Here is a 13394-nt window from a genome sequence, read left to right on the forward strand (position 1 = left end):
AATGTTAATGGTGCAGTTATGCTACCTTCTCACATCCCCTCCCCTGTAGGATGTGACCTTTTAGCAGCTGCGACTAGGTGAGATATCACCTCTGGAGTAAACTGCTTAGGAGTGCCCTACCCGCCTCACTTTCTAATGCAGATGGGGTAGAAGAGAAACAGGCTTGTTGCATGCATAAAAGGGCAGATGTTTTGAGTTACCCGTAGTCCCAAATTCCACTCCTTGCCCGTAGGTAGAATTCAGCCACGTTGCTGCCCAGTCTTGTTAAACTCTGCATGTGACATATTATGCAAATTGTGTTTATTTTCTTTCTTTGATTTAAATAATAAAAAGCTCTAGGCACCCCGTTCCACACATATGGTTGCTATATATGCATTATTTGCATATGCACCGGTTATTTGCATATTTGCAAATTATTCTTCCCCAAGCAGCAGCAGGGCCAGGAGATGAAGCTGCACAGAGCTTGGCAGCTGTTGCCATGTTAGGTGACAGGAGAGGGGATCTGAAGGACTGCTAGCGTGCATACGTGGGCAAGTGCTGGGGGGTATTTGAGGAGTGCTGACAGGTGGAGGCTGGGTAATGTAGGGGGTTGGGTCGGTGCTAGAAGGTGTCTCAGGGCATTGGATAGATGTAGGGGTGCTTGGGCAAGTTGGGAGTTGCTAGTAGAGGGACTGACATGGGGACTTTATGGATGTGTTGGGAAGAAAGCAGGTGTTTGGAAGGATGGTTTGGGGTGCCAGGGGAAGCTGTGCCCTACAAAGTTGGCTGTTTGTTCAGAGGTGATAACTGAGGGACTGAGGGCCTTTCTTTGGAGCATGGAAGTAAGACATAAATTGTATATAGTCCTTGTGCTGCCTCCCTGCACGGAGCTGAGTGTCATTCACTTCAGATGAATCACAGACTAGTGACTCGGGACTTAAAATGAACCAGGAGTCACTTGTCTATCACACACACACGCACTCTCTCTCTTATATATCCATGGCCCTGATTCTCGTCTCTCTCACATTACCTTTACACCAGCGGACCTCCTCCGACTTCAGTGGTGTTACACTTGACTGGGGCCAGTCTAAGAAAAGGATCAAGATGTAGCTGAGAAGCATCACGTGTTTTTTTTCTGTGATTTTTTTCTTTGCACCATCCTTGCCCTGAGCTTGTTAAGCCTGCCAAGTCTGAGCTGTCAAGTTCAGATACTGACATCCTAACTATCGGGGGGGTTGGGATAGGAGCCCTCTTCACTCTTTAGGCTGCACTTTCCAAACAGGAATACGGATGTCACTTAGAGAAAGCGTGCATGCTATTGCGTGTGCTTCGGATAGCATGACTGTTGCCGTGTCCCTTGGTTGTCATATTATGGGTCTCTCCTCAGAGGTCCTACTCCTCAACCTCTTATCATTCTTGGCATTTGCTACATCTTCCTAAAAGCACAGTGCCCAAAACTGAGCACAGGTCTGCAGCTGAGGCCCCAGCATGTGCCTCCAATGTTTTACATTCAGCACTTCCCAGAACAGCATTTGCTCTTAAGCGCCTGGCAGGCAGGACTTGTGATGGCTTGACTCTCACCCGTGGGTGGGTATTGGTAGCAGAGTTAGACAGGATTGCTTTTATACCTGTTTCTCCTTGCCAGCTTACAGGGCCCTGTGCCTGGTATCTTGTCAGTAGGCCCACGGGCCCTGGGGAGTTGCACTGCGGTGGCTTCCTACCGCGCTGTGCTCTGGTTTACATTTTGGGAAGCTGTCCTTACCCTGAGCTCATTCTTCCTGCTAGAGCCATGCTTTGAACATGCCCAGGGCACTGGGAGCCAACGCTAGGCGGGGAGATGAAGTTTCAGCATGAGAGCACCCATGTGAGCGCTGCTCAGGGAAGTTCCAGCCGCAGGGCTTCTGCGTCTCCTTTTTACTGATAAAACAAACCCCTACCTCATTAGGCGGTCAATGGCCTGTGCAGAAAGAGCTGTTCTCAGCCTGCTTCCTCATGTTCCCATCGCAGCAATCACCCCGGCCAGCGCCTCTCATGAGAGGAAGCCAAGGAGTGACAAGAGAGAGGCCACGTTCTCACCCGCTCAGGTTGGCCCTGCCAGATGACGACTGGGGCACAGGACGGGGCGATGCTAAGCAAGGGTCCCAGGGGCTTCATTCCCTGGGACAGCTAGTCCGGCTCTTCCCTCCAACCCTCGTGTTCACTTTTAAAAGAAGGAGGGAAGCAAAATAATCCGAGTCCCGGAGTACGAAGAGCCAGGAGCACAACCCAGGGAAAGAGCAGACCCTGGGAATACAAAAGCCCTTCTGTTCAGCTGAGACAGACTCATTTAAGCCAATCTGAAAACAGAACAGTGACTGTACCATAAATCAGGAGCAGAGGAGATGTGAGGAAGGCAGGATATATATATTAATATCTAGGTTTGATTACAAGTATTGTGCCAAATCCTGCTCCTCTCCACAGGACAAAGCTCCCTACTCAGATGGTCCTGAGAAACCCCAAAGTTAAGGGCATTGCCTGGGTAAGGGCTTGGGAGGTCAGGACGTGGCCTGTTCTTCGTAGGGCAGCGTGTACCCTCCACTCCTCGGGCCACACTGTTGATCACGCCGTGTTTCTCCCTTCCAGGTACGACAGCTTTGGGCGCCTCACTAACGTGACGTTCCCCACGGGCCAAGTCAGCAGCTTCCGCAGCGATACCGACAGCTCCGTGCACGTCCAGGTCGAGACATCCAGCAAGGACGATGTGACCATAACAACCAATCTATCCGCCTCGGGTGCCTTCTACACCCTCCTGCAAGGTGAGATCCTGAACTGCTGCCCTGGTTGCACAGCACGTGCAGGTTTAAAGACCAGGTAATGGGCCTTGTCTTGATCATTCCAGTGCCAGAAACCCCTTGGTGTCCCGGCTCCCTATTACTCTCCCCATCAGCATGGCAAGCAGGAACTTTAAGCAGCTCACAAGTCCCTCCAGATCTGTTTTCCACTCTCAGTGCAGTACTTAGCTGCCCATTTCTCTCATGGTGCGATATTTCAGCAATGTTCCCATTGTTGTCATAACAAAGGGGCTGCTAAATCTAAGTCCTTTTCCAGCTGATCATGTTACTCCAGCCTTTTAATGCCTTCCAGCTTCAAAACTTAGTGCCCCATTGGAATAGACTTCAGGCTGAGGGTAAGAGACCATCTTTTTTTGTTCACTGATCTCTCAGATGTATACTAAGCACCCCCAAGTCAAGAGCTGATAGACCAAACCTGCCCGGAGGCTCCCACACAAGCTAGAAGGAAGGCAGAAGGAAAGAAGAAATGTGGGACAGGGTTGCACATACAAGGTAGAAACTTAGCACAGCAGGTTCTGCACATGTAGGGCCAGACGTGAGGCTGTTATAAGACGGTACAGTTCTGCCAGCTTTGGTGGGAGGAGATAGAAGGTGTGAGAGGATTAAGGAAGTGGGAGGTGATGGGGTGAGAAGATAGAAAGAGAGTAGTGAAAGGGGAGAAGGCAGAGAAGCACCGGGGTAGGGAGCTGCAATTGGGGTGGAAGTAACGGTGTGGGAGTCCGTTGTGATTCCCTGAGCCCAACTGGCTGAAGGTTCAGGATGCTCCCCAGGGGCTGGGGCTGTGCTCAGTCCTGCTCCCAAGGGCCTGGAGAAACAAGCCAAAGACTGGCAAGACCTCTGCAATCCCCATTCCTTGCTAAAACTAAGAGGAGATACCAGTGGGCCCTGGCTCTCCCTTGCACTCTGCTGACTTATGCTCTTTGCTCAATGAGTTGTAGTCACTCTCTTTTGTGATCAAACAGCCTTAGCTGGAAAGAAATGACCCAGTGAGACCAGTCCACCCATCTGCATTGTTTTTTTAAAAACCACGTCTCTGGGAGAGTCGTTTCTTTTTGGTTTCAGATTAGAAGTTTGCGATGCCCTATGTGCTGCATTCCCCATGGGCCAGAAAAGCTATTTCAGTATCACAAGACCCTTCGTTGCCCTGGGGCATATGCTGGAGTAAACCAAACCAAACCCAAGCCTAGCCAACCCATCCCAAATCCACTGACCTTAAGATGTCTGGCAAATACTCAGACCTGAAGTTGGCTTCACCTCCAGAGCCTAATTAAGCATTAGAAGCTCCAGTTGGGGGTTTTCAGTGAAATAAATGGCTATGATGTGGTTTATGCCTTCAGGGGTGCAGGGATGGGTGCATAATGGTGTCACAGTCAATCATTTCCAAGCTCCCCAAGAAAGGGCATCATTATCATGAGGACACAGGATTACTAAAGGCTTTCCCACTTTAATATTTTGAAGTTAGAGAATGTTTTCATGGTGGGGCAGGGCAATGAATGGCTTGGAATGGACAGGGACATGAATTGTTCCCTAAAAAAATACATTTCCTGACCCTTGAGCTTTCTGAAAGACTCCTGAAAGGTGTGAGCAGAACCAGTGGGAATGAAACTCCATAGCCATGTTCACCAGGGTCTCCTAAAAAGAGGTTATAGTCCACAGCACAGCCAAATGGCCTCATTTGCAAGAGCAGCAAATGCCGCTCCCAGGCAAATCTAACACGTTTCAACTGAGGAACATGTACATTGTGTGCCGCTCCAATAGATGGTCATGCTCATGACTTTCTCATGACTTTTATGACCGTTTTGCCCTCCTGGTGAGAGCACGCATTTCCAAGAGCATCAAAGACCGCCAAGCGTGGAAGTTGGCTGGCACAGAGCTTCCTCATGAGCTCCAAATCCTGGCCAGCTCTGACAAATGGTTCATGAACCTTTCAGAAAACCTGGATGGAGCTACATGCGATGTGGGTTAGAGTCAGTGTGAAACTGAGCGGTAGGTTGCCTCCTATCCAAACCTCAGAAACACACAGGATAAGAGCCTCAGAGATATCCGGCTCCTATGATTTTTATTGGAAGTTATGGCCCAGATGCTCAAAGGTGCTCAGTCACTGCTCTAGACAGGAGTCCAGCACCTAGCCCCGTGGCAGCCTGCCACAGAGTGGAAAACCCAGCCTGGAGGTTGAGGCTCAAGCCCCCTGTATAATGAAAGGATAAGGTGCCTGAAGTAGGGAACCACACAAACTAACTGAGCTTGGACCTGCCCAGCTAGCCAAGAACGGGGAGCACAGAAAAGGAGCAGGCCTTAGATCACCTCATCTGTCATCTCTGCACGTTGGTTGGTGCATATCTTTGGCAAGACAGGTGCCCCCTGCATTTTGGCTTGTCAGATACAAAACTTCATCTGGTACCTAACCCAGGTAAGAGAGCGAGAAAGAGCTTGAAATAGTGGATAACCAGCTGGGTAGGGCACTCACTGTGTATGCAGATTCAAAGCCCAGCTTTGTCTAACTTGGAAGAGGGACTTGAACCCCCATCTCAAGTGAGTGCTTTAACCACCATGCTATTTGGTATGCCATGGTGTGTCCATCTCTTGTTGGCACTAATCCACTTTGAATAAATAGTTATTTATTGGGTCTGTATTGGCCTGTAACCTCAGTTATGGGAAATAACTTGACAGCAGAGTGCCTGGATGTCTTCACAGGTGGTCTCCCTTCAGAGCCTCCTGTAACAGGCTTCTCCCTAATCCTCACGCGCACCGTCTAAGTGCCAAGTGAGAGAGAGGTGCCTTACATGTGAGGACAGCAAAGTGAGGCATGTCACCGCTGGCTTGACCTAAACCTGTTCAATAGCTTTCCAGACAAGGACCAACAGCTAGCTCCCTGACGGTTCCCCTTCTTCGTTGCACCTCCAGATCAAGCTTTGAGTGTTTGTGGCCTTGATCAAGATCCCATTAAAATCAATGGAAAGGGTCTTCAGTGGGCTTTGGCTGCACATGCAAAGGGCTTTAGATCTACTGTCATGGGTCTTTGCTGCAGGCTGATATGCACTGGTGATTTTTAGTGCTCCTGCTGCAATGGCTCAAGCTATCACTTAATCATTTGCTAGATGCTGTCCTGGCCGAGATCAATGGGAAGCCTCTGACCCACTATGGAAGGAGCAGGAACGCAGGTTCATAATGAATGAGACCAGCCAAAGTCAGATGTCCTCTCCCCTCCTGTTGTGCCAAGTGGTGCCATTTGCCAATCTTGCCTGCAGAGAGAGGATTATTTTGTCCTGACTTTGTTCCCTGCTCCCCCCCCCCACACACCCTTCAACTGTGGGAGAACAGCTCATGAACCTATGTGACTTGCCTCCGAATGGAAAAACCATTGTCATGAATTTTTAAAGGCAGTTTTTATTCATGATTGGGTATTTATGGCAGCTGGGGAGACAGGAAGGGTAATGTTCCCCCGCCTGTAAGGAGCTGCAGAGCAGGCAGTGTCTGCATAATGCATTTATAAAATCCTTCCTGCACTGAGCAAGGCCCATGGCCTTCTGCACAGAATTGGAAAATGGTCATTTCAGTTGATGGAGTCTCTCCCTGATTGTCCTGTTTGTGGAGCAAGGAGCAGAGTGCTGCCTTTCTCCCTCTTCCCCCACCCCAGAGCTGATGGAGTTTGACCCCATGGACTCTGTAGGTCTCTTCAGATCTCTGCAGATCTCTTGGGACCCATCCCCACGAAAGCCCTGTATCTCTGGGCCCTCACCCCATGGCAACAAGAGCTCTGTTGGTGCCAAAGAAATCTTTCTTTGGATGAAAGAGAATGACCCTCATCTTTGGAAAAAACAGTTAGCAGTAATTTTCAGTGAGACTCTCCACCGCTTGGGCTGGAGAACATGTCTGGAGGGAGCATTTGCTTCCACTTGCACGTATATGGGACACACACACACTTCAATTGTGTTAGCTCTCCCGATCCTCAGTAGCAAAAGCTCACCTGCTACACGAGTCACAAGTAAGAAGCAGGCATTTTCCTCCTGGACCTGGGGTCAGTTCCAGGGGGAAACCAGAGCACATTCAGTACCAGAATAGGGCACCAATATTCATCAGGAGCATCATTTAGTCCACGTGCCTGGGAATTTTTCTCCAAGTACATGAGCGCCTGAAAAGAAAATTCCCTCTGAACCAACCTGACCTGTTGTCACATTAACAATGGACAGTAAGTATGTTTGGTTTGCGATGATCCAAAATGGTGTTGCTCACTCAGATGAGGAAGCGAATTAAATATGGGTTGACACCCTCAGTCTTTCATCTGAACCCATCTCTCTCTTTCCTCCAGACCAAGTCCGCAACAGCTACTACATAGGTGCTGATGGTTCTCTACGGCTGATGCTTGCTAATGGCATGGAGGTGGCACTGCAGACCGAGCCCCACCTCCTGGCTGGCACGGTGAACCCAACAGTGGGGAAGAGGAACGTGACTCTGCCCATTGATAACGGCCTCAATCTGGTTGAGTGGAGGCAGCGGAAGGAGCAAGCCAGAGGGCAGGTCACCGTCTTCGGGCGCAGGCTGCGGGTGAGTCACTTATGTGTGATGTTGGATTTTAATTGGCAGTCAGATCCAGCCCTCAGTCCCACCAGACAGGGCACTGCTGGTTCACTGTAGTGTTAGGAGAGCTGCACACTTGGACTGGACATAACAATCTTAATGTTCAAATCCAGCACGTTAGGTACTTAAGTTAGAAACAGGCAAAAAAATCTACACGTGCATTCCCAATTGCAGCCAGCACTTTGCCTGCATGTAAGGTTGGACCAGGAAGCTTGGTATGGTCACTCTTAATTCAGCGTACAGGCTCTGAAACACTTCTAAATGCATTCAAGTCACCAATCGGGCAGCACAGTGAGAAACACCTGTAGATAGACTGCCCTGCCCATCTTAGTCCCGCAGGCTGAATTGAGCTCTCTCTCCTCTGGGAATGCACAGTCGATTTTGCACTTGTGACTGGCATGCCTGGAACGCACAGTTGCCACATGACAATGCTTTCTGCCAACTTGTCTGTGCTTTTGAAAGGTCTAGCCCAATAAGCCAGTAATTACAATAATATTCCAAATTGCACGGTCTCAGCATCCATAAATTCAAGCTGCCATTCCTTGAACCAAGGACTGTGCGTGGCTCACAGGAAGCAATATGCACCTGGCAAGATCCAGCCCTCTGAAACTGATGCTCCAAGTGGTGTTTAATGTCACTGGAGAGAGAGGATTCGGCAGTTCTTTCCATGCACTAAAGCTGGACAGTCAATATGAATAAGCCCAGTTTCAGAATATGCATTTCCTGATCTCTGCTTCTAATCATCATTTGTTTTTTGCAGTACGTCCCCTGCACCATTTCTCCTCTTTCCACCTACACTCACACTTGCATGACATGTTTCACATTCTCCCCACCTGTCTGAGTTGCATTTGATCTCCTCCTCCAGCGTAGGCCATATCATGAAGCATCCGTACTTTTCACTTGCTTTCTCTATCACAAATGGAAACCTGTGCCAACAGAACTCAGTGGTCCACGCTTTTCATTTCCCCTGTTTATCAAGGAATAAAACCTGTTGCCAACAGAAGTCAGCGGGAGCTGGGTTACATGCGTCGGAAGCCCTCCTTGGAAGCTGCTTTATGCATGTGGATCAGCTGGCTCAAATATTCTTATTTTTCCATTTAACAACCAATAAAATTGAGACATGAGTCTGGCTGTAGAGGGAGAGGAGCCTGTGAAACCTGAAGCTGTGTCAGAGCAACTTGGTGTTCAAAGCAGTTTCCGCCCATTTAGCTGCAGCTCAGCTGGCCTTGGCAGTATTATTTTCTCAGACCTTCACGTTGGAATGGATTTTTATTGTGTACTTTTGAGCATTTGGAAAATCACTTTATAGGTCTGTTTCCAGGCTGTTGATCTGTGTTTCTGTCACTCTGTTGAGGTTGACTCATGCTCATAGCCTGTTAGGGCCCAGTAAGCAGGCAGGTATATGGCATTATTCAAGGATGAGGCTGCGAGTGGCTCCATGCTGGGGATGCAGCACAGCTGAGAGTGTACAAAGCATTTTCACCTGCCTCCACACACCTGTGCAAGCTGTGTCCACACCCTCCTGGCACCATCCAGAGTTGCTAATTGCCTCCCAGATGGTATCAAGTACCTTTACTTGGCATCATTATAGATCTGTAGTTGTCTCTCTTCCTATATCATAAAAGGCAGAAGGACCCTCCTTTCCCTGGTCAGTGAAAAGCTTGAGGGAAGCTTTAGTTTAACACATGATTGAGAGAGAGAGTTCAGAGCCCAATGAATATTATCCACTCCATGTGAATGTCCCTAAGAGTATACATTTTCCCCCCACCACAACTCTACTAATGGCTATTTGCTGAAAGGCAGCAAAACCAGTCTAGTTCTGCTATACTAAGGAGGCACAGCGTAAAGAGAGCATCTGAAGAGGTTCAGATGTTTGGCCTGCAGCTCTGAACAGCTTAGTTCACAGGAACAGGTCTCAGGAGTGGAGGGAAGGATGTGGTGAATGGATTCTTGGAAAAATAAAGCAAACACAAATCTAACATTTGGTCTGTCACCATCACACCAATTGAACTGCTTTGTACGTTCTTTTCCTTTCCTCTACCCATGGTCTGTCCTGTCTATTTAGCCTGTACATTCTTGGGGGCAGGGATGGACTGGTACCATCTGTACGTCAAGTCTGCTTGGACCTCTCCTGACCTTGAGGCCCAGAAGAGCCCAAGTCTGGATGTCTTTCTCAAGCAGTGCAAGACCTTTCTATTTAGGCAGGCATTTATCAAACAAAGCTAGGCCGAGATACTGTTCAGTGCAGGGGGCCTCTGCCTTTTATGATATAGGAAAAGCGACAACTACAGAGCTATAATGATGCCAAGTAAAGGTACTTGATACCACTGGATGGCAGATCTACAGCTCACGCATCAGATTTGGCGAATGGAGCCATTTGATTCAGCCCCCGCACATGGGACTATGATGGCATTCAGCAGCAGGGAGCTTTGGCAGCAGTCACTTTGCTCAGTGCTGTAGCAAGCTGGGGGAGAGCAGGGTGACCGCGCTGGGCGCCAAAGCAAAGGGGTACCAACAGGCACTGCCCAGCCAAGGCGGGGCACAGGACAGAGCCATAGGTGGCTTTTGGGGGGGGGGCCATGGGGACAGAGGGCGGGTGGCTCCCGCTGCTGCGTGCACTCCCAGGCAAGTATTGGGGGGCATGTGACCCCCCCACCCCAGATCTGTACACAAGGCAGATCTGTACAGTCTGCATTGATTTCGCTGCACCAATGTGGCAAGAAGCACCAGCTGTAGGTGCTGTCCCTGTGACGACAGAGACACAGCAATGGTGGTGGCTGGGTCCTACCACCCACTCACCTCTGACCCGGACTGGATCACTGTGGCACTCAGTCTGAAAGGCTTGTCGCCTGCTGGTTTAGTGGGTCTCTGTTTTATTTTGAATTTCTAGTTGCCCTTTTATGCTCTTCTGTTTTCCTGTTCTGAGCCACCCTGAGCCTTTGTTGTGAAGGGCAGCATATAATTTCATAAGTAAATATCCCTCTGCGCTGAGCAGAGCAGAGCTCCGTTCTTAGCTGCTTCCTAGGCCTTCCCATAGCAAGTGCAATACAGCAGTAACTTAGAAAAACTAATAAATAAGACACATGCAAGGAATAATATCCACGGTAGCAGGGAGGGGGTTTTATTCTGCAGGCTTCGTGGTGCAATAGGAGTTACCGGGTACCTGACACATTTACTATGGAGTTAATCCATATTTCACTTGGCCTTGCAGGCGAAGTGGAGGAAGCACAGCCCGTAAGTCCAAATAAAGTGAGGAGTAATGATATACCAGCAAAAGCTACAGCAGGGCACCTGCAGTATGTCAGCTCCCCAAGACAGTTTCATCCTTTTTCTTAATGCAGACTTTCTTCTCTGCCATCTCGTGGCCAAATGCTGTAACAGCCCCTTCTGCAGACAGCTCCATGTGTCCTCTCCTTATTTTGGAGTAACCACACTACAGAGTAAGATGTGGGGAAATGTCTCCATGACAATCGTGTTGTGTGTGTGTGCCGCCAGAGCAGCTGTACTGTCTCTCTACAGGGACTTCCATTCAGAAGGAAGAGCTAGGGGAGCTTTGTTTGGAGCTTGTACATTTGGGCCCAGCACTGGAGACAGGATTTGGCTCTTAACCTGTGTTAATTTACAGCCTCGCTGAGCTGGGTTGGGTTATAGTGTTTGTCATCTTTCTCCATGGTGCCAGTTTTGCTGACTGGGCTCTTTTGTGCTTCATCAGTCAGCAGCACCGTGCGGCAGCCCGTTCGCTCTGCATCCCCTGCACGGACCCCGCGAAAGCTTCTAATTGGCCCTATCAGCATGGCAGATTGATGGCATTATTGGTTGGCTGGCTGCAAATTCACTGCTGCCAGTAACAAATGGCTGTGCGCAGGCTCCGTCCAAAATTAGCCTCTTAGCTAGAACACTGCTCCTGATAATAGAACTCATTTTTTTTTTATGAGCATGAACTTTTTAATAAAGAAGGATGTAAAATAATCTCTGGCTGAGGAGAATGCAAGGCAGCAGACTGAGACAGGGTTGTTTGCTCGGTCTGTTTTATTTAACCAGAGATCGACCCAGTGGGATGAGTTGTGTTCCCCCTCCCACCCCCCAATCCTGGTAGTAAGACAGCAGCTGCAATGGCATCCCTTGTCACAACAATGAACCCTAGCAGAGCCGGCCGAACTACAGAGATTGTGGATGCAAATTCTGTCGACTTCTTGACTAATTAGGCTAACCAGCCTCTTCCTCAGGATTTCTATCGGGAGCCTGGTCCCAAAGGCAAACACGCCGATCGCTATTCACCATTGAAAGTTGGTATTGCGTTCCACTGGGTTTGAAGGAGCTCTTGCTACAGAGGTATCATTTGCACTCTTATAGTTAAGGTTGCCTCCAGATTTTCATTGTACAGAGGCGATTGCTTCACATGATTTTGTCCATATTTTCACCTACAGAAACACAGTCAGGGATGGGAACAAGGGATGGCTCTGCCCCTGCAGCCCCAAAAAACAGCCTAATTATTTGTTATATCAGCAGTTCCCAATCTGTGGTACGCATACCATCAGTGGTATGCAGACAACCTATCGGGGGTACACATGAACAGATTTATTATAATTACTTTATATGACAAAAATTTGCTGGTGGTACTTAAGGTTGTATCGTTTTAAATGGGTGGTGTGGGAACCGATGTGTTACATTAATCATTCCTGGGGTACAAGTTTGAAGAGCTTTTTGGTTGGGGGTGGTATTTGGGAGGGTTGTTTGGGAGTTTTTTGGTTCCTGAACATTAGCTGGCAATTTAATTATCTATCAAATTGGGAGTTGCATACCTTTAGTGATCACTGCTGTGTTTAAATCTACCCAGTCCAGCGCTCTGGGTGCCTACACACTTGGTCAAGTGTAGCATACAATTCAGATGTATAAATCTGAAAGACTAGAATATAGCTCTTGGACCAATTCCTGAGGTCCTTCCTCAGTCCCTACTTAGCAAACTCCCAGTGACATTAACAGGATATGGACCATAAAAAAGACTTACAGATTTGACCCATATTTATTACTGACCCTCTAAGGTGTGCCTGGCATTGTTCACTTGGCTAGTGCTCTTTCTGCCAGACCCACGGAGCTCATATCCCTGGGGCAGTAACGGATAAGATACCTCAGACGAAAAATCATCCCATGCTACAAATAGGCCATCACAAAGAGGTCTGATCCATGGAGCTGAAAAGGTAGATTTGTGGGTGCTGTTTAAAAACTAAGAGCTGTAGGAATCTGGGAGACGGCTTCCAACAAGAATCCATTGCATGGACTTGTGGTTTAGGGTATAATTAGTTTAATCTGGCATTGCTTGCCAGAGAGTGGGGGACTGAGTGACTTCAGGGCACTAGTAATAGCATACAGAGATTTGAACCAAGCCTAACGGGTGCCAAGGGACCTGTGATTCAGTCCAGTGGCCATGACTGGTGCTGTTGTTGATATACTGAGCACAGAGACCACCGGGAGATAGAATTAGACTCAGCGCTGGAAGAGCTCCATCCAGCTCCGCTGGCGGACGGCCATGCATGGGAGCTTGCGATGTGGGTGCCTGGGCTGTGCTTGTCCTGCGAATAAATTGAAGGCAGATAAGTTTTTCCTTCCCTCTCCTTATGGGTAATTGCTGTTTCTCTATTTATAGTAGCGGAGCCCCTTCTAGATATCAGCTTGCTCTGTTAGTTATGTATGTGCATCTGTAGTTAGTTTTGTTTCCTTCTTAATTATTTCCCGGCTTGCCTGTTATAATGGGATTCTGGCTGATTTCCTGCTTCTCCCATTACCCATTTACATTTTATTTTAAACTCTGCTGCATATTTAATTTGAGCAATGTCTACCTTGGCTCCATGTTAACCTCTAGTTTCCTCTTATCTTCCATTTACCTTTGCTAACCACCATGATGGCATGGCCTTTGTTGTCTCCTTCTCTTCCCGCATCTGTTTAATCTGCAGATCTACCACCAATTCTGCAGTGGTGTTTTGGTCCTGCCGAAGCGTGGAGAGCTGG

The 13394-nt window shown here is 48.5% G+C and overlaps 1 protein-coding gene across 6 annotated transcripts in view; it reads left to right on the top strand.

Moving 5' to 3' along the window:
* The window catches only part of TENM4 (teneurin transmembrane protein 4), a 766508-nt gene that overhangs the window by 723444 nt on the left and 29670 nt on the right, over window positions 1-13394 (top strand). For all 6 annotated transcript variants that reach the window (XM_059722139.1, XM_019493579.2, XM_059722142.1 and 3 more), the window contains 2 exons: window positions 2602-2774; window positions 7120-7355. In XM_059722139.1, coding sequence (XP_059578122.1) covers window positions 2602-2774; window positions 7120-7355 — 409 coding nt within the window. The remainder of the gene's footprint in view (window positions 1-2601; window positions 2775-7119; window positions 7356-13394) is intronic.

The sequence above is a fragment of the Alligator mississippiensis genome, chromosome 1, assembly GCF_030867095.1.
Source record: "Alligator mississippiensis isolate rAllMis1 chromosome 1, rAllMis1, whole genome shotgun sequence".
In the NCBI taxonomy this organism is placed as follows: domain Eukaryota; kingdom Metazoa; phylum Chordata; order Crocodylia; family Alligatoridae; genus Alligator; species Alligator mississippiensis.